Below are 23469 nucleotides of genomic sequence, written 5' to 3'. Positions count from 1 at the left end.
CGTCTCCCAGACTTTTCAACCACTCCATCAAACTGGCTTTGGCAATGTAGCTGCAAACCATGAATCCTGGGTGAGTCATTCAAATCACGTTATATCAAGTTGCCTGTTCCTGCTGAACTTGGCTTAGGGAAATCCTCTCTCAAAGGCCAAAGCAACCTCTGATGGACAGAAACCAAGGCTTGAAGGCTGAAAATCCAGCCTGGTGCCCTAGCAATGGCTACAGAAGGCATTTGTTTCTTATGTATTAGGGACTGCTTAAATTATTTTTAGGTGCACCTTTCCCCCGCATTTTTCTGCAAGCCTGGGACATCTTCCAGGTTTGTAGATAGATCTGTGTGGTCTGTCTGTGTCTCCAAGCTCTAGATTTGTATCAAAATTTTATTCCTTTTACATAAACAAAAATCATTTCAATAAAATTCAAGATTAAAAAATTATTTTCCTATTCAGTTTTTGAGTTTTCTCTGAATAAACATCAGAAAACATAGGAACTTAAATGTAGTCTCAAGAACAACTTTCTGCAAAAGAAGAAAGGAATCGCCTCCCACTTCCTTTGGTCACCCATTTCTCCTTTTTCCTTACTGAGGTTTTTCCAGGCCCAAGACTTTCATTGTAGAAAAAACTACTTAATACTAACTGTAACTGCTAACTGATATTTGTACCTTCTCATTCTTATTTGATTTCTGCCTCAAGAACAACTTTCTGCAAAAGAAGAAACGAATCCCCTCCCACTTCCTTTGGTTACCCATTTCTCCTTTTCTTTCTGAGGTTTTTTCATGCCCCAGATTTTCACTGCAGAAATGACCACTTATCCCTAACTGTGTCTTCTAACTGGTATCTGTACCTTTTCATTCTTATTTGATTTCTGCCTCTCTTTTGCAGTTGCAGATGTGAAGGAAATGATGTGTGAAAAGGTATCCAGAAGGAGAGTTGTGGGAATAGACAGCTATTTGCAGGTGGAGGCAAAATCTTGGGATGAAGCGGTACCAAAGCGAGAGTGCAGAAGGACGAAGGAAGCCAAAAAGAAGCAGAAAAAGGAATTGGTTGCTTGTCAGAGTAGAAGTCAACCTGAAGCCTCAGACCAAAAGACAACACTGAAGAGAAAGAGAGAGCATGAGGGTCTTGTAAATAAAAAAGGGGTTAGTAGCAAATTTAGTGATAAAAAATGTCAGAATAATACAGCACAATGGAAAACATATAAATGCTTGGAATGTGGAAAGTGCTTCTCTCAGAATGGCCACCTTACTGCACATCAAAAGCTTCACACAGGGGAGAGCCCATATAAATGTTTGGAGTGTGGAAAGTGTTTCTTTCAAAATGGCACCTTAATTAGACACCAAAAGATTCATACAGGGGAGAAGCCATATAAATGTTTGAAGTGTGGAAAGTGCTTCTCCCAGAATGGCCACCTAACTGCACACCAAAAGATTCACACAGGGGAGAAGCCATATAAATGCTTGGAGTGTGGAAATTGCTTCTGTCGGAGTAGCAACCTAACTAGACATCAAAAGGTTCACACAGAGGTGAAGCCATATAAATGTTTAGAGTGTGGAAAGTGCTTCTCTCAGGATAGTGACCTAACTAAACATCAGAGGGTGCACACAGGGGAGAAACCATATAAATGCCTGGAGTGCGGAAAGTGTTTCTCTCAGAATGGCCAACTATCTGTACATCAAAAGATTCACACAGGGGAGAAGCCATATAAATGCTTGGAGTGTGGAAAGTGCTTCTTTTGGAACGTCAGCCTAACTGCACATCAAAAGAGTCACACAGGGGAGAAGCCATATAAATGCTTGCAGTGTGGAAAGTGCTTCTCTCAGAATGGCCACTTAACTGTACATCAAAAGACTCACTCAGGGGAGAAGCCATATAAATGCTTGGAGTGTGGAAAGTGCTTCTTTTGGAATGTCAGCCTAAGTGCACATCAAAAGAGTCACACAGGGGAGAAGCCATATAAATGCTTAGAGTGTGGAAAGTGCTTCTCTCAGAATGGCCACCTAAGTAGACATCGAAGGCGTCACACAGGGGAGAAACCATATAAATGTTTAGAGTGTGGAAAGTGCTTCTTTTGGAATGGGAGCCTCACTGCACATAATAAGATTCACACAGGAGAGAAGCCATATAAATGCTTGGAGTGTGGAAAATGCTTCTCTCAGAATTGTGACCTAACTAGACATCAAACGATACATACAGGGAAGAAGCCATATAAATGCTTGGAATGTGGAAAGTGCTTTTCTCAGAATGGCCGCCTAACTGCACATCAAAAGATTCACACAGGGGAGAAACCATATAAATGCATAGAGTGTGGAAAGTGCTTCTCGCAAAATAGTCACCTAACTGCACATCAAAAGACACACACTGGGGAGAAGCCATATAAATGCATGGAATGTGGAAAGTATTTCTCTTGGAATGTCAGCCTAATTGCACACCAAAAGATTCACACAGGGGAGAAGCCATATAAATGCTTGGAGTGTGGAAAGTGCTTTTCTTGGAATGCCAGCCTAACTGCACATCAAAAGACTCACACAGGGGAGAAACCATATAAGTGCTTGGAATGTGGAAAGTACTTCTCTCAGAATGGCCACCTCAGTGCACATCAAAAGATTCATACAGGGGAGAAGCCGTATAAATGCTTAGAATGTGGGAAGTGCTTCTCTCGGAATGGCTACCTAACTGCACATCAAAAGACTCACACAGGGGAGAAGCCATATAAATGCTTGGAATGTGGAAAGTTCTTCTCTCGGAATGGAAGCCTAACTGCACATCAAAAGACTCACACAGGCGAGAAGCCACATAAATGCTTAGTGTGTGGAAAGTGCTTCTCTCAGAATAGTGACCTAACTAAACATCAGAAGGTCCACACCAGGGAGAAGCCAAATAAATGCTTGGAGTGTGGAAAATGCTTCCCTTCGAATATCAGCCTAAGCGCACATCAAAAGATTTGTCCTTGCTGGGTTATCTGGGATAGCATTACAGTAGCTGTCCTCATTCCTTAAAGACTGAAGTCACTTGCAATTGGTGAAAGTACCTCAGCTCACCATCAATTGGTGTGTGGTGTCCCACAGGGGACAATTCTCTCACCATTATTAACATTTATATGTACTTCTTGGTGGGTTGATGTGGAGGTTTGGACTTGGCTGTTATCAACATGTAGATGACACCCAGTTGTATCTGATTGTAGGCGGTCATCTGGATTCTACCCCAAGTGTTTAGGCCAGTTGGTTGGGGCCTGTAATGAAATACATTAAAAAGATTTGGCTGAAGTTAAATCCAGCTAAGATAAAGGTTCTGTGGTTGAGCTGAAGTTGACTCTTGACAGGGTGCAACTAGTTGCTGCACTGACCTTTAAGAATATGTTTTCTTTGACACCTCCTTGAGTATGGGGAGGCTCAGGTGAATTACCTTGGCCAGGGTAAAGTCTGGCTTGCTTCAGCCAGGGCCAGGGCCTTTTCAGTCCTGGCCCCAACCTGGTGAAATGCTCTGTCTAGGGAGATGAGGTCCCTGTGGGATCTGATGCAATTTCACAGGACCTGTAAGATCAAGATGTTTTAGCAGGCTTATGGTTAAAGCAGCAAGGGTTAGAATAGAATAGAATAGAATAGAATCTTTATTGGCCAAGTGTGATTGGACACACAAGGAATTTGTCTCCGGTGCATATGCTCTCAGTGTACATAAAAGAAAATACATTTGTCAAGAATCATAAGGTACAGCACTTAATGATTGTCATATAGGTCTAGTAAGCAATCAGGAAACAATCAATAGTAATAAAAACATAAAATGTAAAATCATCAAATAAAATGAAATGACAGCCCAGGCTATAGTCATACAAATAAGTAATTGGGAGGAGATGGGTAATAGGAATTATGAAAAAAGTAGTGCAGTAATTATATAATAAATATATAATAAATAGTTTGACATTATCTAGGGAATTCATTTATTTAACAGAGTGATGGCATTCGAAAACTGGTTCTTATGTCTAGTTGTCTTGGTGTGCAGTGCTCTGTAGCTACTGCTTAGAGGGTAAGAGTTGAAATAGCTTATGTCCAGGGATGCGTAGGGTCAGTAAATACACACTTTTTTGGACCCGTGCAGTATACAGGTCCTCAATGGAAGGCAGGTTAGCAGCAATTGTTTTTTCTGCAGTTCTTGATTATTCTCTGAAGTTCAGTGCCGCATCTTGTTATTGCAGAACCAAACCACACAGTTATAGAGGGTGCAGATGATAGACTCAATGATTCCTCTGTATAACTGTAACAGCCCTAAGTTTGAGCTTCCTGAGCTACGCAGAAAGAACATATCTTTGCTGTGCTTTTTTAATGACATTTTTGATATTATGTGTCCATTTTAGGTCATGAGATATGATGGAGCCTAGAAATTTAAAGGTCTCTACTGTTGATACTGTGTTGTCTAGTATTGTGAGAGGAGGTAGGATGGGAGGGTTTCTCCTGAAATCTACCACCATTTCTACGGTTTTAAGTGTGTTCAGTTCTAGATTGTTCCAGTGGCACCACGAGGCTAGTTGTTCAACCTCCCGTCTGTATGCGGTTTCATCGTTGTCTCGAATGAGACCAATCACTGTTGTATCATCAGATGGGTTACCATCTTAGGCCTCTCTCCCCTTAATCCCCAACCCTCTCTGAACCTTTTGACTCTCTAAGTAGTTTCAATTTGAATTGCCCATATTGTTGCCATTTGGATTTGGATAAAAACTGTATGGTTTTTAACTTGTTGATTTTATTGTATTCTATATGGAATAATGTTTTCAGGCTAGAAACCACCCTGGGCCAAAAAGGGAGGGGCAATATAAAAAATCTAATAAACAAACAGGGGAGAAGCCATATAGATACTTACAGTGTGGATAGCGCTTTTCTTGGAATGTCAGTCTGACTGCACATCAGAGGATTCACGAAGGGAAGAACCATATCAATTCTTGAAGTATGGAAAAAGTGCTTCCTTCAGAATGTCCACCCAGCTAGACATCACTAGATTCACACAGGGGAGAAACAGTACTGAAACAAGAACATTCTTAGTTTAAATTTCTGCATTTGTAATCTTTCTGCCGGTTTATACAGTAGGAATTTTGTACTACTTTTGGAAAATACTCATGTGGAACTACCTTAATAAACATAAAATATTAATGTTTGTTTAGTAACTGGATATCCTTTCCAGAAAATGTCCTTGAACTTCTAAGTGATTTTCTGTCACTTTAGTGTGAGTGAACATCTGAACAGGATGTGTGATGGAAAATAACTGAAAAATAACTTATTGTATGTATGTGTTACTTATGAAGCTTGATGTAATCTAAGAGATGTATAAAAAGTGGATGCAGCGTTTATTCAGGGATACTCCCTGACTTTTTGTGTTTCTAGCTTACTATTTGCACAAATAAAATGTTTTTTCCTATTATATTTGGTTTTTTAAAAATTATTTTTTGGTTTTGAAGGTTAAAACTAGGCTTGGTGATTCAGCATAGCCGAATTGCCAAAACAGCCGAATTGGGGCCTGATTCAGCTTGTATTCGGATTGAATTCAAGCTGCCTGAATACAAGCTGAATCCATTTGAATGTTTCAACCCAAATCCAAATTGCGATTTGGGCATTCAAATGAATTTGAGGGGGATTTAAAGGGAGCCCTATGGGTTGTTGTTTGCCTAAATTCGGCGTAGATTAGGGGTATAAATCCAAACATGCCTTTAGGGAAAAGGCTTTCTGCCCCTGGAAGAAGCAGATTTCAGAAATCGTTGGCTGCAGGTGTTTGTTCCTTTCCTTTCCTCTGTGGTGTTGTTTGTACCTCTTTTCCCTTCTTGAATCTCTGCAGTACAAGACCCAGTGGTGGGATTCAGCAGATTCGCACCACTTGGCAGAACCGGTTGTTAAATGTGCTTGTAAACAACCAGTTGTTAAATTATTTGAATCCCACCAGTGACAAGGCCCAGCATTTTTTGCAAGAACCTTATTCAGTGGAAGGACATATTTGGCCTGCCATTAGTCCAATGCTGGATCACAAGTGGTGGTCTCCTGCCTGCCCTTTTTCTAAGCTGTCAAAAAGCTTGGGAACAATTTTCCTTCACATCCTGCTCGAGGCCATCTTAAGACAGCTGAAGATTCCTTTTTTGTCATTTCGAAAGGAATATAAGAAGAGCCAGTAAATATTTAAAACACACACAGAGCATGACAAAAACGCTAAATATACTATAACTATAAAACCAGGCAGTAGTGCTTTAATCCCCTCAGATGTTTGCTTCTTAAGAAAAGGAATGAGTTGGGTTTTTTTAAATTTCCAACCTGAAATATTTCTTTCTGATCTGTGGATTGGGTGCATCTGGTTTTTGCTTTCTTTCATGGAAAGATACATCATTTCAATTTTTTAAAAAAGAGAACAGAAAGGGACAGAGAAGGAGCTTGGAAGGTTCAAATTCAGGCCTTTTCTGCATCCACAACTTACCAAGGATTTTTCCAGGGGTCACACCTTGCGGCTTTGAAATGTTTTCTGTGAGATCATTCCACATACATCTCCCCCCCCCCCCAAATCATTTTGAGTTTTTCCTCCTTTGCGTGCCTTTTGCAGTAATCCACACTTTTGCTGAAAAAATGTATTATTCCTGATGGTAATGGGATGTCATCTGTGACACAGAAGAACAACCCTCCCCCCTTCTTTCTGTTGTACAGGCTCTTAAGCTTTACTGCACTGTTAAATTTTGAAGTGGCAGTTCAAAAATGTTTCAGCCTCCATTTCTACTATTGAGAACTACCAACCTGAAATGGAAGTCAAAATAACTGCTGGAGCAGCATCATTACCTAAAGGAATAGAAACATGTAGGCCATTCCCACAAAGAATCACATTTTTGAGCTACATTTGATCGGCAGTAACACATGGTCCTTACTGCAGTAGTGTCTGATTACATGCAGCGATTACTCCTAGTACTCTTTTTAATCACACCCAGCATCTCAGCATTCTATCCCTGGTGCAATTGATTGATCTAATATACTAGAACAGTGATGGCGAACCTTTTCGAGGCTGAGTGCCCAAACTGCAACCCAAAACCCACTTATTTATCGCAAAGTGCCAACACGGCAATTTAACCCAAATACTGAGGTTTCAGATTAGAAAAAACGGTGGGCTCTGAGGCATGCGTTACTCAGGAGTAAGCTTGGTGGTAGTTGTTGGCTTTGCTTTGAAGCAACTGTGCAACTCTTCCAACGGGTGAATCACAGCCCTAGGAGGGGTTTACTCAGCAAGCCCCATTGCCAGCAACCAAGCTTACTCCCAGGTAAAGGATCGCGCTTTAGTTCTTTGCATGAAAATCAGTGGGGTTTAACAGGGTTACCTACACTGCTTCCCCCAAACTAGGTCTTAGGTTTAATGCTAATAATCGAGCCCAGCGGCCCAGGCCAGCCTAGATGTGTGTGTGGGGGGGGGACTCTGTTTGTGCGTGCCCACAGAGAAGGCTCTGAGTGCCACCTCTGGCACCCGTGCCATAGGTTCGCCATCACTGTACTAGAACATCTTTCGGTCTCTAGGGGGAGAGTGGGGAAGGAGGGGTGGAAATGGCAGGATGGATTACCGGTAATTTATATAATCTATTAACCAGCATTACTGTAATATTCTTGTTTTTAAAGTTTTAAATCAGGATTTATATTTAAAGTTGTAGGAAATTTTAAGTTATGTTGTAACCCACCCAGAGTCCTTTGAGGATGGGGCGGGATATAAATCTAACAAATAAATAAAATAAGTAATAATGAAATCTCCCCAGCTTCAAAATTGCTTTCTGCTTAATGTTACATTAACAGGTTTATGTGAAACTGATAAAGTTTTTCCAATCAACTTTGCTAGTTTGTATCTCTGCTTGAATGTTAACATTGCAAGTTCAGCGTGTGAAATTGACAAAGCTGATTCAACCAACCATGCTAGTTTGATATCTGCCTCAACATTACATTGCAAGTTCAGTATGCAAAATTGATAAAGCTGATCCCATCAAGCATATTAAGTTTGTATTTATGCCTCAACAATACATCACCAGGTCAATATGAAAAATATGTATATATTTTTTTAATCCTTTTGGAAATGGAGCAAGAGAAGGAGGAGAAAATGGCTGAATGGGAGGTTAGGCAGCTACATGGATGAATGGATAAGGGCCAGTTGTTTGGTGTGCCAGAGAAATAAAGACCATTGCAACATGATCATACAGTAATGAGAGATACATAGGGCACATGGGGGTTTATGGCAATTACAAAAAAAAAACTAATAGAAATAATACCTGGAAAACCAGTTATAACTGAATTGATGAAAAATATACATGGAGCAATTAACAAATAAATTGGGGGCTTCTGAAAGGAGGATGGAGGACAGATTTGATTAAGTGGCTCCTAAAAATAAAGGAAGAGATGGAAGATAAACTTAAAACATTGGAAACTTCTATACTCTTTTCCACGAAAACATGACAGTAGAATGGCACATTCTTCCATCACATACTGGACCATCTTTGTAGTAGAATGCTTTGCTTGGGTCCTAATGCAGAACTAGTTATGCACTAAGACCCAAGCAGAGCATTCTAGATTATGTGGTGATTATACTGGACGACTCTGTTAAAATGCAGAAAGATGATTAAGTAAAATAAGGGAGAACAAAGATAAAACAAAAATATTATCCAAAAATCACAACTGCATTTGACTCCAACATCTAGATTTATGGTGGTGAAAAAATAAAATATCTGGGAGTGTGGGTGACTATGTTAAAGTATGAAAGAAGTTAAGAGAGACATGTTTAGACGGAGTAGATTGAATGTGTCCTTTGGAGGGAAAAATCCATGATAAAAATTAATGTTTTGCCAAGGATGTTATTTTTGGCTCAAGTCATTCCAATAATCAATTCTGTATCATGTTTTAAAAATGGCAAAACGATATCATAACTTCATTTGGCAGGGCAAGAAACCAAGAATTAAATATGAAAATGTCCAGGATGGAAAGGAAAGAAGGGTCTCTCGTTACCTAACTTAAATCTGTACTTTGAAGTTGCTTGTTTAGTATAGATAAGGGAATGGATGACGTCAAAGAACAGTAAACTCCGGAATCTGGAGGGACATGATAGGAGCTTTGGTTGGCATGGATACTTGTAGTATAAGGGGAAAATACACAAAGATTTTTCTAATTATTATGTTAGAATGAGCTTACTATGGAAATGGTTGAAATATAAGAGATTTGTTGCAGGAGTTCCTCCTTTTGGTTGTCTCCCATTGAAGCGTTGGCCAGAAAAGAAGTGAATATGCAAGAAAAATCGCCTACATTTTCAAGATAATAAATGTTAACTTAAACCTATGAATGATTTGAAAGATAATTAAAAACTGGTTTCATTTTATCAACTGTGAGAAACATTTAAAGATGATAAGAAAGTTGGTTTTAATCCACAAATGACACATTTTGAATGTAACCTATATATACATGATGACATATAGATGACCAACATTTACAAAATTGTATGCATTGAAGTTAGAGTTAACCTGTAGTCAAAAATAAGATAGCTGGAAGATACCTTTTGGATATTTTTATGTTTTGTGTTGTCTTTTTATGTGAGAAACTGAAAAATATTATTGTTTAAAAAAGGACTCTAGTAGAGCATTCTACTACAAAGACAGTCCTGCATGTAGCAAATGAATGGACAATTCCAATGTCATCTTTTCATGGAAAAGAGTATACAAATCAAACATCTGGAGATATAAAACCAACTACTGATAAAGGTGACATTCTTAAAGAGAAAACAGAAACCTTCAATATAGAACTGGAGAGTGAAAGAGACCATCTAGCCCTTATTGAATTGAGAGAGAAATAATCATATATGTGATTTCAGAGCAGTTCTAGATTCAACAGATGTAAATATTAAACATAGGATTATAGCTGGCAGATTTTTGCGGGGTGGTGGTGGTGGTGGTAGCAAAAGATGATATGGAGATTGAAGTTGATAGTCTACAGAAAAATTATGTTTTTAAACTTGTTTTAGGAATTTTCATATATTTTTATTTAATTGACGAAGGCAGCTTTGACTCTCGAAAGCTTGTACCCAGAAAATCTTCTTCTCTAAGATGTCACTAGCCTAAAATCTAGCCATATAAACTTAAGTCACACATACAAAGAGAAATCTAAGCTCTTCTGAGAGAATTTCATCCACAGAACTCTGATTTATTAATCACATCAATATGTTTTATACATGAAAAACAGCACTGTGATCCTATCTATGCAAAACATATCTAACTTAAACATCTGATCATCACCTTGATAAATGATTCTTAACCAGAAGTGTGTCTAAAACACATCTGATATCCACTCAATATCCGTGTGTAGTCTCTGGTTATCAATAAGATGTGAAATAATTTCCTGTCTTTTGTATTCTTTCATGTTGTTGAAGGTTGGATTTCTGAATAAATCTTGTTCCATACTCTGAGCATTCAAAAGGTTTCCTCTTGTGGGAGCCCTCTTCATCTGCCAAAGGTCTGGCGGCCTTGTCCATCTCTGCTTGCCTCCTCTCAACGTCAGCCAACCTCAGAAAAGACAGGCCCCAGTGCCTCCATCAATTCTCCAGAGCCCTCTGGATGACTTGCTTTCTTCCCATCCCTCCCTATCATTCCTAGATCTAGCCCATCTGGCCAACCTCAACGGTACCCTCAGTTTTCCTGTCTTTCAAACTCCTGAATGAGAAGGGGCACACCACTACCCCCATCAGCTCCCCGCCATTCATGGCTGGTTGCCGATGTCATCAGCTGGCATCCCTCCATGGCTGTAGATGTTGGAAGCTGCTCTGCCTCTCTCCCAATCTTCCCTCCATCTTTGAGACAGGTGTTACCAACACATTCAATGGTGTCTGCTGCTCCAAGTCACAAAACACGAGCGGTGCTGCTCCCAGAGAGGTATGCTTCTTTAATCATGAAGAGGGGCAAAAAGTCACCATTTGTCCTGCCTTGAATGGCAGGACAGGGCTGTTCAATGGTGGAATTCACTACCTCGGAGAGTGGTGGAGTCTCTTCCTTTGGAGGTTTTTAAACAGAGGCTGGATTAACATATGTTGGGAGTGCTTTGATTGTGTGTTCCTGCATGGCAGGGGGTTGTACTTCATGGCCCTTCTGAGCTCATCCAACTCTATGATTCTAGGATTTTCCAATTCTACTGGCAGCACTTTGATGAATAAGTACATTGGATCTGGGAAGGTTGGGAGTGACAAGCCTGGGATCAAAGTAATCACAAGATAGTTCCCTGTGTGGGTTCTCAGATGCTCTTGAAGGTTGCCCCTCTGCCTCAATCTATTTTCACAGGAGCACTCAAAAGGTTTCTCCCCTCTGTTGGTTCTTTAATGCACTTGAATGCCACTGTGACAGAATCTCTTTCCAAACTCAAAAGGTTTCTCAAAGTGCTCAAAGGTTTCTCACTTTCTGTGAGTTCTTTGATGCAGTTGAAGACTGCCGCTTTGACTGAATCTCTTTCGACACTTTGGGCACTCAAAAGGTTTCTCCCCAGTATGGGTTCTTTGATGCACTTGAAGATTGCCACTCTGACTAAATCTCTTCCCACACTCAGAGCACTCAAAAGGTTTGTCCCCTGTGTGGGTTCGTAGATGCTGTCGAAGACTACCACTGTAACGGAATCTCTTTCCACACTCTGAGCACTCAAACAGTTTGTCCTCTGTGTGGGTTCGTAGATGCTGCCGAAGACTACCGCTGTAATGGAACCTCTTTCCACACTCTGAGCACTCAAAAGGCTTCTCTCCTGTGTGAGTTCTTTGATGCAGTTGAAGAATGCTACTGTGACTGAACTTCTTTCCACAGACTGAGCACTCAAAAGGTTTCTCTCCTGTGTGGGTTCGAAGATGGTATTGCAGACTGCCACTCTGAATGAATCTCTTTCCACACTCTGAGCACTGAAAAGGCTTCTCTCCAGTGTGGGTTCTTTGATGCACTTGAAGATTGCTGCTCTGACCAAATCTTTTTCCACACTCTGAGCACTCAAAATATTTTTCCCCTGTTTGGGTTCCTTGATGCATTTGAAGATTGCTTCTCTGACTCAATCTCTTTCTAGACTCTGAACACTCAAAAGGTTTTTCCCCTGTATGGGTTTGTTGATGCTGTTGAAGATGGCCACTCCGACTGAATCTCTTTCCACATTCTGAGCATTCAAAAGGCTTCTCACCTGTGTGGGTTCGTAGATGGCATTGCAGACTACCACTGCGACTGAATCTCTTTCCACACTGTGAGCAATCAAAAGGTTTCTCCCCTGTATGGGTTCGTAGATGCTGTTGAAGATGGCCACTCCGACTGAATCTCTTTCCACATTCTGAGCACTCAAAAGGTTTCTCTCCTGTGTGGGTTCGTAGATGATGCTGAAGACTATCACTGCGACTGAATCTCTTTCCACACTCTGAGCACTCAAAAGGTTTCTCCCTAGTATGGGTTCTTTGATGCACTTGAAGGTTGCCTCTCTGACTAAATCTCTTTCCACACTGTGAACACTCAAAATATTTTTCCCCAGTGTGGGTTCTTTTGTGCATTTGAAGATCGCTGCTCCGACTGAATCTTTTCCCACAGTCTGTGCACTCAAAAGGTTTCTCTCCTGTGTGGGTCTGTAGATGGTATTGCAGACTATCTCTGTGACTGAATCTCTTTCCACACTCTGAGCAATCAAAAGGTTTCTCCCCTGTATGGGTTCGTAGATGCTGTTGAAGACAGCCACCTTGACTGAATCTCTTTCCACAATCTGAGCATTCAAATGGTTTCTCTCCTGTGTGGGTTCGTAGATGGCATTGGAGACTATCACTGCGACTGAATCTCTTTCCACACACAGAGCAATCAAAAAGTTTCTCTCCTGTGTGGGTTCTTTGATGCAACTGAAGAACGCTACGGTAACTGAATCTCTTTCCACACTCTGAGCACTGAAAAGGTTTCTCCCCAGTGTGGGTTCTTTGATGCACTTGAAGATTGCTGCTCGCTCTGAATCTCTTTCCACACTCAGAGCACTCAAAAGGTCTCTCCCCTGTGTGGGTTCTTCGATGCAGTTGTAGATTGCACATCCGACTGAATTTCTTTCCACAGTCTAAGCACTCGAATGGTCTCTCCCCTGTGTGAGTTCTGTGATGTCGTTGAAGATCGCCACTATAATTGAATCCTTTTCCACAGTCTGAACACTCAAAAGGTTTCTCTCCTGTGTGGGTTCTTTGATGCAGATGAAGACATCCACTCTGACTGAAACTCTTTCCACACTCTGAACACTCAAAACATTTCTCTCCTGTGTGGGTTTCTAGATGCAGTTGAAGATCACCACTTTGACTGAATTTCTTTCCACACTGAGAGCATTTAAAAGGTGTTTCCTCTTTAAGAATTCTTAGATGCTGTTGAAGATCAACAGTGCTATTGAATCTCTTTCCACATTTATGTGGGTCACCATCAAAGAAATTATTTCCATTCACGAAGCAGGGAAATGTCTTCCCTCCTGAATGGTCACTATTTTTGTGTTGAATGAGATTTGAATTCTCTAAGAACTGCTTGCCACAGTCTGAGCAGTCATACCATTGCTCTCCTATATGGATTCTTTGGTGATTAATGACCTCTGCTCCACAATGGAAACTCTTTCCACAGTGAAAGCAATTATGGGCCTTCTTTCCAGGAGGCTTTTGCAAATCGCTATCATACTGTGTTTGATCTGACAAATTCAGTGCCCAGTCCAAGTATCTGTATGTTTTCTTGGCCAGGTCAGTTACATCATGGAACTTCCCTCCATGGAATAGAATAGGTTTTTTGTTCATCTTTTTTCCACAGCTTCCCTCCTGTTTCTCTAATTTGCCTTGATTCCTGAAGTAATATCGAGATTCTTCGTTCATGTCTCTTTCCAATGAGAACCCCTCGAATTCCCCATCTGTCTCCTCAACATCTTCTGCTAGAATAAAGAGAGAGATCTAATCAGTACTCAGACAAGGAGATAAGCCACAAATCAGAAAGTAATAATCAATGGTTGTGCATTTCGTTTCCCGCTTCTCGCTCTCCTCCACTCCTCCTGAGCTGCTGGTGACATCTTTTCTTTGGACAGGTATTCCAGTATATATTGCTGTGTATATATATTCTGAGTATGCTGACCCTCCCCCAAACTCCCCAAATACACTTTAAGAAAAAAAGCAGTAGGGAATCATTCCTCCTCCTTTCACATTTGACCTCCCATGAAGGTTTTTAGATTAAATTGAAAACTCTATAATAAATAGCCCTGCAACTATAGAGATTATTAATCTGGTATAATCAGACCCATGAGGAGGTGGTATCAGCCATACAAAATGTGTTTCCTGTGTTGAAGGGGGACAGCACCTCATTCAGTGACCCCAGATTTCAAATGGGACCCCATGGATTTAGAAGCGGTGCCAGTTGTTGGTGGGGCAGTTAGGAAGAGAAGACATCTAAGTGAACATTGTAGGGAAGGGTTGATAAGTTAAAACCTCCCACATCTTACCCTGGAATTCTGACAAGGTATGGTGAGTGTAGTAACAAAATGACTGCCACAGGAGGTCATGCCTGCCACAAAATGATTGCTGCAGCTTAAAAAGATCTGCAAAGCCAATCAAAATCCTTGCTGGACAAAAGCCCTACCTGGCCCCCATGCACAGAGCATGGGCAATAAACAAGGTGAACTCAAACTATTAACACAGCAAAACCAATAGGATATTATATGCATCACTAAAATCTGGTGGGATGAGTCTAATAATCGGAACATAAAAATTGAAACAGATCGAATAGGAAAGGAGGAGGAATTGCATTATATGTAAAATATTATTACAGCTGTGAGCAGGTCCATGATTTAAATCCTGCAGGCCAGGTTGAAAACATTTGGGTAAAAATTAAGGGGAAGAGAAACAACATTGACATCATTGTGTGGGTCTATTATAGACCCCCATGCCAGTCTGAAAAGATGGATGATGCATTCTTGGAACAGATGACCAAACTTTCAGAAAGGAAAGAAGTAGTAGTAATGGGATATTTCAATTATCTGGACATTTGTTGGGAGTCAAACTCTTCCATGACAATTAGGTTCAACAAATTTCTCACTTGCCTTGCAGATAATTCCATGGTCCAAGTGGAAGAAGCAACAAGGGGAATGGCTATTTTAGATCTGCTCCTAATAAATAATGATGACCTGATTAGTGGAGTGGAAGTGGTAGGATCCTTAGCTAGGAGTGATCATGTTCTCCTGGAGTTTGTATACAGTGGAAAGGGGATGTTAAGTGTAGTCATACACATATTCTAGACTTTTAGAAAGCAGATTTCAGTAAGCTTAGGAATCTACTGGGTGCGATCTTGTGGTCAAGAATACTAAAAGAGAAGGGAGTGCATAATGGCTGTGAATTTCTTAAAAGTGAGTTCTTGAGGTCACAATTTCAAACAGTTCCAATGAGGAGGAAAAATGGGAGATGTCTAAGGAAACCAGGATGGCTGTCTAAAGAACTTTCAGCTGAGCTAAGATTTAAAAAGGACATGTACAAGAAATGGAAAAGAGGGGAAATCAGCAAAGAGGAATTCAAACAAATAAGTAGGATGTATAGGGATAAAGTCAGAAAAACTAAAGCTCACAATGAGCAAAGGCTTGCTAGAGAGGTTAAAAAGAACAAAAAAAACTTTTTTGGTTATGTCTGTAGCAAAAAAAAGAAAAAAGAAAGGATGGAATCACTGCATGGAGAAGATGGCAAAATGCTAATAGCGGATGGAGAAAAGGCAGAACTACTCAACACCTTCTTTGCCTCAGTCTTTTCTCAAAAAGGAAACAGTGCTCATCTAGGAGAAAATGAAACAGAAGATACAAAATGGCTACTTTAAACTAATTCAAATCTCCAGGGCCTGATGAACTACATCCCAGGGTATTGAAAGAACTGGCAGAAATAATCTCAGAACCACTTGCTATAATCTTTGAGAACTCCTGGAGAACACGAGAAGTCCCAGTGGATTGGAGGAGGGCTAATGTTATCCCCATCTTCAAAAAGGGGGAAAAGGAGGACCCTAATAATTACTGTCCAGTCAGCCTGACATCAATACCAGGAAAGGCTCTCGAGCAGATCATTAAACAGATATGCCAGCACTTAGAAGGGAATACTGTGATCACAAAAAGTCAGCATGGGTTTCTGAAAAACAAGTCATGCCAGATGAATTTTATCTCTTTTTTGGTAGATGAAGGGAATGCTGTGGACGTAGCATACCTTGATTTTAGCAAAACTTTTGACACGGTACCCCATAATATTCTCGCAAGTAAGCTAGTCAAATGTGGACTTGACAATGCTACTATTAGATGGATTTGTAATTGGTTGACTGACCATACTCAAAGGGTGCTCATCAATGGCTCATCTTCATCCTGGAGAGAAGTGACTAATGGGGTGCCACAGGGTTCTGTCCTGGGCCCAGTTCTAGTCAATATTTTTATCAACGGATGATGGAATAGAGAATGGAATGGACCATGGAATAGAGAATGGAATGGACCATGGAATAGAGAATGGAATGGACCATGGAATAGAGAATAATCAAATTTGCGGATGACACCAAATTAGGAGAGGTAGCCAATACCCCAGAGTCAGAATTCAAAATAACCTGGACAGATTAGAGAGCTGGGCCAAAACAAACAAAATGAATTTCAGCAGAGAGATATGTAAGATTCTACACTTAGGCAGAAAAATGAAATGCACAGATATAGGATGGGTGACACCTGGCTTGACAACACTACATGTGAAAGGGATCTGGGAGCCTTAGCAGACCACAAACTGAACTTGAGTCAGTAGTATGATGCGGTGGCCCAGAAAGTCAATGCAATTCCAGGCTGTATCAATTGGAGTATAGTGTCTAGATTGAGGGATGTAATTGTACCTCTCTATTCTGCATTGGTTAGACTTCACCAGTTCTGGGCACTGCAATTCAAGAAGGATATTGACAAGCTGGAATGAGTCCACAGGAGGGCAACCAGGGACGTAGGTATAGATTTTTTTAGGGGGGGTGGGGGCCACACCCCCACTGCCCCCTAGGGCATGGCCACGCCTCCCCAAGCCCCACCCCCAGCCTAGGGCTTATGAAAGCAGCTCTCCAAAGCTGGGGACGGCAGACTCCCCTGCCCTTCCCTCTCCTGCCCCCCACCAGCTGGGCTTCCAGCCAGCAGCTGGCAGTTCCTTCTGCCCTCCCCTCTGGGCAGAGGCATAGAGGGAAAATGGAGCCCAGTGCAAAATCTGAGTTTTGCGTCCTGTCCCCGCCCCCCGGGCAGCCACTGTGATGCTGGAATCCACCCCCAAACAGCATCACCTTCAATGGTGTTTAAACTAGAGAGCCCAAATTTTCATTTTAAATCCACCTTAAAGGGAGAATCTGGGGTCCCCAGTTAAACAACATTGAAAGTGATGCTGTTTTGGGGTGGATTATCAACCACCGTGAAACAGCATCACTTTCAATGTGGCGTAGTGGTTAAGAGCAGGTGCATTCTAATCTGGAAGAACCGGGTTTGATTCCCAGCTCTGCCGCCTGAGCTGTGGAGGCTTATCTGGAGAATTCAGATTAGCCTGTGCACTCCCACACACACCAGCTGGGTGACCTTGAGCTAGTCACAGCTTTTCGGAGCTCTCTCAGCCCCACACACCTCACAGGGTGTTTGTTGTGAGCGGGGAAGGTCAAGGAGATTGTAAGCTTCTTTGAGTCTCCTACAGGAGAGAAAGGGAGGATATAAATCCAAACTCTTCTTCTTCTTCTAAACTAAGGACCTCAGATTCTCCCTTTAAATTCATGCCGAAGGGGGTGTATTTAAAAGGAGAATCTGGGAAAATCTGGGGGGTGCCTGCTGTCAGGGGTGCAATTGTTAAGCTAGCAGCACCAAACTTTTAGGGTATCTTTAGGAGACTCTCCTAATGATACCACCCAGGTTTGGTGAAGTTTGGTTCATGGAGTCCAAAGTTATGGACCCTCAAATGTGTAGCCCCCATCTTCTATTAGCTCCCATTGGAAACAATGGAGGATGGGGGCACCCCCTTTGGGAGTCCATAACTTTGGATCCCCTGAACCAAACCTCACCAAACCTGGGTAGTATCATCAGGAGGGTCCCCCAAACAGTCCCTGATAGTGTGGTGCTGCTAGCCTAAACAATGTGCCCCCTGCAGGCCAAAACCCGAAAAACACTAAAAATGTTTCAAAAACCCACAAACGGGTGGGTGGAGCTTCAGTCACGAATGGAGGGGTTGAACCCGAGACACCCCCCCTTTCCTACATCCTTGAGGGCAACCAAAATGGTAAAAGGTCTGGAAAGACTTAGAGAGCTGGGTATGTTTAGCTTGGTAAAGAGAAGGTTAAGAGGTGAGACAATAGATATTTGACAGGATGTCATGTTGGTGAGGGAGCAAGCTTGTTTTCTGCTGCTCCAAAGACTAGGACCAAGAGTAATGGGTTCAAGGTGCAAGAAAAGAGATTCCACTGAAACACCAAGAAAAATTCCTGACAGTAAGGGCTGTTCAATAGTGGAATGCACTACCTTGGAGTGTGGTGAAGTCTCTTTCTTTGGAGGTTTTTAAAGAGAGGCTGGATGGTCATCTGTCAGGAGTGCTTTGATTGTGTGATCCTGCACTGCAGGGGGTTGGACTTGATGGCCCTTGGGGTCTCTTCCAACTTTATGATTATTTGATTCTATGACTTCCTAAAAACATTTGCCAAACAGCAGAAAAGGTGTGGGCAGGGGCCATGGGAACCAAGAGTACTACATTGGGGAACCCTGATTTAGATAAGTTAGGAAGTAGGAGATAGGACCTTGTCCTCATCAAGCAGGAGTGTTGTTAAGTTAAAAACCCCTTTCCCTAGAATATCACCAGATAGCAGACCCCAGAAAGCCTCCCTTCCTCAGTACCCTGTGGGCTTTTTAATTCTACCAAACCAAGTGTTGTTAAGAAGTGAATCAGAAAACATCCATGCCTATTCTGTTCCCTAGGTGGAACAATGAAGGAAACCCATTTTCAGCCTATTCATCTGGGAGAGAAATTCTCTTTTGAGGTCCTCTAGAGAAACTATCCAGCCCTCCTTTTGATGCAAGGATTTAATTTGTTTCTACTGGGCCAGCCAGGTGGTTTGAGCAGCCCTACTTGGTCAAGGTGAACATCACTTTTACTGCCACCTCAGCTCCTCAAGCCCCCTAACAGGGGGCAAGTAATGGTGCAGGAGTCACAATAATTCATCATCTCAATAGCAACCATTCTTATCTTAGGCACCTTTGGAAAAATACTTACCCAGAAAGACCACGTTCCCATAGTTCTCCAGCATGACCTCTCTGAAGAGAGCTCTTTGGCTGGGATCCAGCAATGCCCACTCTGCCTCAGTGAAATACACGGCCACCTCCTCAAAGGAAAAGGGACTCTGAAAGAAAAAGCAGATTCCCTCCTCAGAGATCATGACAGGCAGAGACTGTACACTGGGAGGGGGTAGCCTGGGAGGGTGCAGGGTGGAGAGCTTGGTGTTAATAAAGTAAGGGTCATTCAGAGCCTCTGTTACTTGGAAATCTTAGAAGAAACTGCAGGAGCAAAAGCCCCACTGAGAAATAATGGGGAGTGAGGGAGGTTGTTCCTTGCTCATTTCCCCCACCTGGACTGGAGGCGCAACTGTTGTTTCCACACCTCTTCCAAATGATTGGCTCAAACATCTCTCCTCACTATCTGCAAGGGAGACAAAATAGAAGGGAAACAAAATTGGAAAGAAGACTGTTAGCTTAGATTTCCTATTATATTTGCTTGTTTGACTCTTGCTTCAGTCATCATCAGGATTGTGAAACCTTCCTCTCAGGGGCGTAACGAGGCAGCCCTGGGCAAACTGTAGCCCTGGGCAAAACCTGAGTTGGATCCCCCCCCCCCCACATGGGCGGCCACTCCACCACGACCAAATTTATTTTTGCACCAGGACATTTGTGCCTGCAGGGGGTGCATTTTTAGACATATCAGCACCAAAATTTCAGCATATCATCAAGATACTGTCCTTATGCTACTCCCCAAGTCTGGTGAGGTTTGGTTCAAGGAGTCCAAAGTTATGGACTCCCAAAGGGGGTGCCCCATCCCCCATTGTTTCCAATGGGAGCTAATAGGAGATGGGGCTACAGTTTTGAGGGTCCATAACTTTGGTCCCCCTGAACCAAACTGCACCAAACCTGGGGGGTATCATCAGGGCAGTCTCCCGATGAGACCTTGAAAGTTTTGAGACTGTGCCTTCAGAAATGCCGCCCCCGCCTGCAAAACCCAATGGACAGCAATACAGAAAACTCAATGCAGAACAAAGATTCTTGGGCAAATTTCTGGGATGTTCCTGCAGGGGGCGCATTTTTGGATGTATCAGCACCAAAATGTCAGGTATCATCTGGAAACTGTCCTAATGGGACCCCCCCAAGTTTGGTGCAGTTTGGTTTAGGGGGTCCAAAGTTATGGACCCTCAAAGGGGGTGCCCCATCCCACATTCTTTGCTAAGGAGATGGGGCTACCCTTTTGAGGGTCCATAACTTTGGACCCCCTGAACCAAAATGCACCAAACCTTGGGGGTGCCATCATGACAGTCTCCAGATGATACCCTAAATTTTGGTGATGATACGTCCAAGAATGCCCTCCCTGCAAGAACATCCTGAAATTTGCCCAAGAATCTTTGTTCTGCATTGAGTTTTCTGCATTGCTGTCAATGGGGGTTGCAGGCTGGGGGGGGCACATTTCTGAAGGCACAATCTCAAAACTTTCATGGTCTCATCAGGAAACTGCCCTAATGATACCCCCCAGGTTTGGTGCAGTTTGGTTCAGGGGGGCCAAAGTTATGGACCCTCAAAACTGTTGCCCCCATCTCCTATTAGCTCCCATTGGAAACAATGGGGGATAGGGGCACCCCCTTTGGGAGTCCATAACTTTGGACTCCCTGAACCAAACCTCACCAAACGTGGGGGGTATCATAAGGACAGTCTCCTGATGATACACTGAAATTTTGGTGCTGCTAGCCTAAAAACTGCGCCCCCTGAAGGCCGAAAATGGAAAGCCATTAAAATACCCAAAAACGAACCCAGCATTTTGATGCCCCCCACAAGGTGATGCCCTGGGCAGCTGCCCACCTTGCCCAATGGGCATTACGCCAGTGCTTCCTCTATGTACCCTCAAGAGAACTTGTGAAGACTTTTAGTAAACTGTGGGAGAGGCAGAACAGAAGCACCAGACCCTAACCCTTTCAGACATCTGTGAGAGGTGATTAATGACCAAAGGGCCTCTTAAACCATGTGGCACAGACATTTCCCTGCAAGCTGGGGCCTTCTACATCCCATGCTGAAATTTTCAGGAGAACAACAGGGGGCCAGAAATGATGTAGAACTCTACATCACATAGTACTCTACCATAACATCCAACCCAAAATCCACATGTGATTTTAGAATATCAGTTGCTCCTTCAGAAAATTTAAGGGAATACTAATAGGTTTCCAAAGCATCTGCGTCTAGGTTTTTAGCCAGAGATACGACATCCATCCAACCCATATCTAACAGGAGTACCAGAAAACAGCCAGGCATAACTAGTTTAGCATCCTGTCTGTGACTGTTACCTGCCAGATGTCCTTGGAAAACCTTTAAGCAGGGCACAGAGGCCAATTATTGCCCACTGTTTTTTGCCAACAAGTTACAGCTGACTTATGGCAACCCTGTGGGGTTTTCAAGGCAAGAGGTAATTTGGAGGTAATTTGTCACTGTCTGCCTCAGTGTCACAATCCTGGTATTTGTCATGCCCCCACAGAGACTTTGTTTATTTCCCCTTTTAGATTTAGTTTCCCCATAGTCAATTGGGTTTTGCCTTTTTGTTAAGTCTTCCTTGGGAGGGTGTTTCAGTTAGTCCCTGCCCCTTTAAGACTTTTCCCAGTAGGCAATTTCCTTTTCCCTACCCAGAAATCCTCTGTGCTAGTTTGTTCAGTTAGTCAATGAGGTGCTAAGGGTGAAGATGTCCGCACTGTTCATAACGTCCATATAATCTTATGGTAGTTTAAAGAGAAGTCCATATAACCTTATGGTAGTTTAAAGAGAAGTCCATGTATCCTTATGGTAGCTTAAAGAGAAGTCCATACAATCTTATGGTAGTTTAAAGAGAAGTCCATGTATCCTTATGGTAGCTTAAAGAGAAGTCCATGGTGGGCTAAAAAGAGAACAAGCCAAGTTTATCTGCAGTGAGAGCAAAGATCAAGGATTGCAGAGCTGCAAGGAAGCAAGAGAATGTGAACCATCCTAAAGCAGCCAGAAAAGAACCAAGTCTGCAGCTTCCTACAGCCTGGGGATAAGCAAGTTTAGTTAGACCCTGGGAGGAGTTAGGGTCTTGTTTCTTTCCTTGAATAAAGCCATTTTAAGAACTGTAGAACTTGGCTTGCATTCCTCCTTTCTGTCCCAACCAAAAACAGGGCACCTCAAGCAGAGACACTGGAAGGGGGGGGGGGCAAAACAGTATTCCTTGGAGATCTCCATCCAAATATTAGTCATGGTTGGGGCCGAGAACTTGTCACTGGCCCAAGCTCACCCAGAAGGCTTCCATGGCATGGGCAGGCAAATCCTGTTGGCTTTTTTCTCTTTTTTATGCAGCAAAGAAGGGGTGGGATTAGAGTAATCTGGATTTCCTTAGCACTGCAGAGGAGATGGAGCAGGGCAGAAAAAAGAAGGGAAGGCTCCGATGGGCCAGCTGCCACCTTGAAGGCGAATATGGGGGCAACTTCACCCAGGAAATAATATCTGAACCTGCCACCCCACCCCCCCACCCCCCGCGCACCCTCCCTCTGCTCTGGCTTCTGCTGTGGCTGCCTGCCTACTTGCCTTTCCCCCAAGATGGCAGGGCAGCAGAAGAATGAGGAGGCAGGGGGCAGAGGCTCAGACTGATGAGTGGGGAAGAGATGGGCAGGCGGCTGGCAGCAGCCAGCAGAGGAAAGCAGCAGGGCAGCAGAAAAACGGTGCTGTGGGTGGCAGAAGCTCAGATGGGTGGAGCACAAGAAAAGGAAGCAGGGCTGGTACAGGAGGCAGCCGAATGCCGCTCCTTGCTTGGCGGGGTGGTGACTGAATGTTTGACCTCCACGTGACACATTCAAGTGGCACCTGATGCTCACCCTTAAATACACTATTGGAGATGAGACATTACATGCAACCCACGCCCCCTCCCATAGTTAATGGAAGTACCTGACAACATCTAGGTATCCCTAATCTGATATCCTGTTTCTGACTGACCTGCAAGATGCCCTTGGAAAAACTCTGAGCAGGGCCACAGGGGTCAAATTACTGCCTACTGTTTTTTGCCATAAAGTCACAGCTGACTTATGGCAACCCTGCATGGTTTTCAAGGCAAGAGATATTTGGAGGCAATTTGCCACTGCCTGTGTCACAACCTTACCCTGGTATTCCTTGGATGTCTCGCTCCAAATACTAGCCGTGGTTGGGGAGGAGGATGTGTGACTGGTCCAAGCTGACCCAGCAAGCT

The 23469-nt window shown here is 42.8% G+C and overlaps 2 protein-coding genes across 19 annotated transcripts in view; one reads left to right on the top strand and one right to left on the bottom strand.

The window, feature by feature from the left end:
* Window positions 1-3572, top strand: part of LOC125428577 (zinc finger protein 665-like) — a 44970-nt gene extending 41398 nt beyond the window's left edge. The window contains exon 7 of one of the 2 annotated variants that reach the window (XM_048488930.1): window positions 1180-3572. In XM_048488930.1, coding sequence (XP_048344887.1) covers window positions 1180-2993 — 1814 coding nt within the window. In that variant the 3' untranslated portion in view covers window positions 2994-3572. Of the gene's footprint in view, window positions 1-879 lie in introns of both variants that reach the window. The other variant, XM_048488929.1, reaches the window with a different exon arrangement.
* A 6576-nt stretch (window positions 3573-10148) lies between these two features.
* The window catches only part of LOC125428526 (zinc finger protein 420-like), an 815993-nt gene continuing 802672 nt past the window's right edge, over window positions 10149-23469 (bottom strand). For 9 of the 17 annotated variants that reach the window (XM_048488734.1, XM_048488733.1, XM_048488732.1 and 6 more), the window contains 3 exons: window positions 19598-19668; window positions 19246-19372; window positions 10149-13907 (listed from right to left, as the gene is read on the bottom strand). In XM_048488734.1, the coding sequence (XP_048344691.1) occupies window positions 11407-13907; window positions 19246-19372; window positions 19598-19668 (2699 nt within the window). In that variant the 3' untranslated portion in view covers window positions 10149-11406. The remainder of the gene's footprint in view (window positions 13908-19245; window positions 19373-19597; window positions 19669-23469) is intronic. The other 8 variants (XM_048488737.1, XM_048488741.1, XM_048488742.1 and 5 more) reach the window with 4 other exon arrangements.

Source organism: Sphaerodactylus townsendi, linkage group LG03, assembly GCF_021028975.2.
Source record: "Sphaerodactylus townsendi isolate TG3544 linkage group LG03, MPM_Stown_v2.3, whole genome shotgun sequence".
Lineage (NCBI taxonomy): Eukaryota > Metazoa > Chordata > Lepidosauria > Squamata > Sphaerodactylidae > Sphaerodactylus > Sphaerodactylus townsendi.
This window is presented reverse-complemented; position numbering and strand designations above follow the sequence as displayed.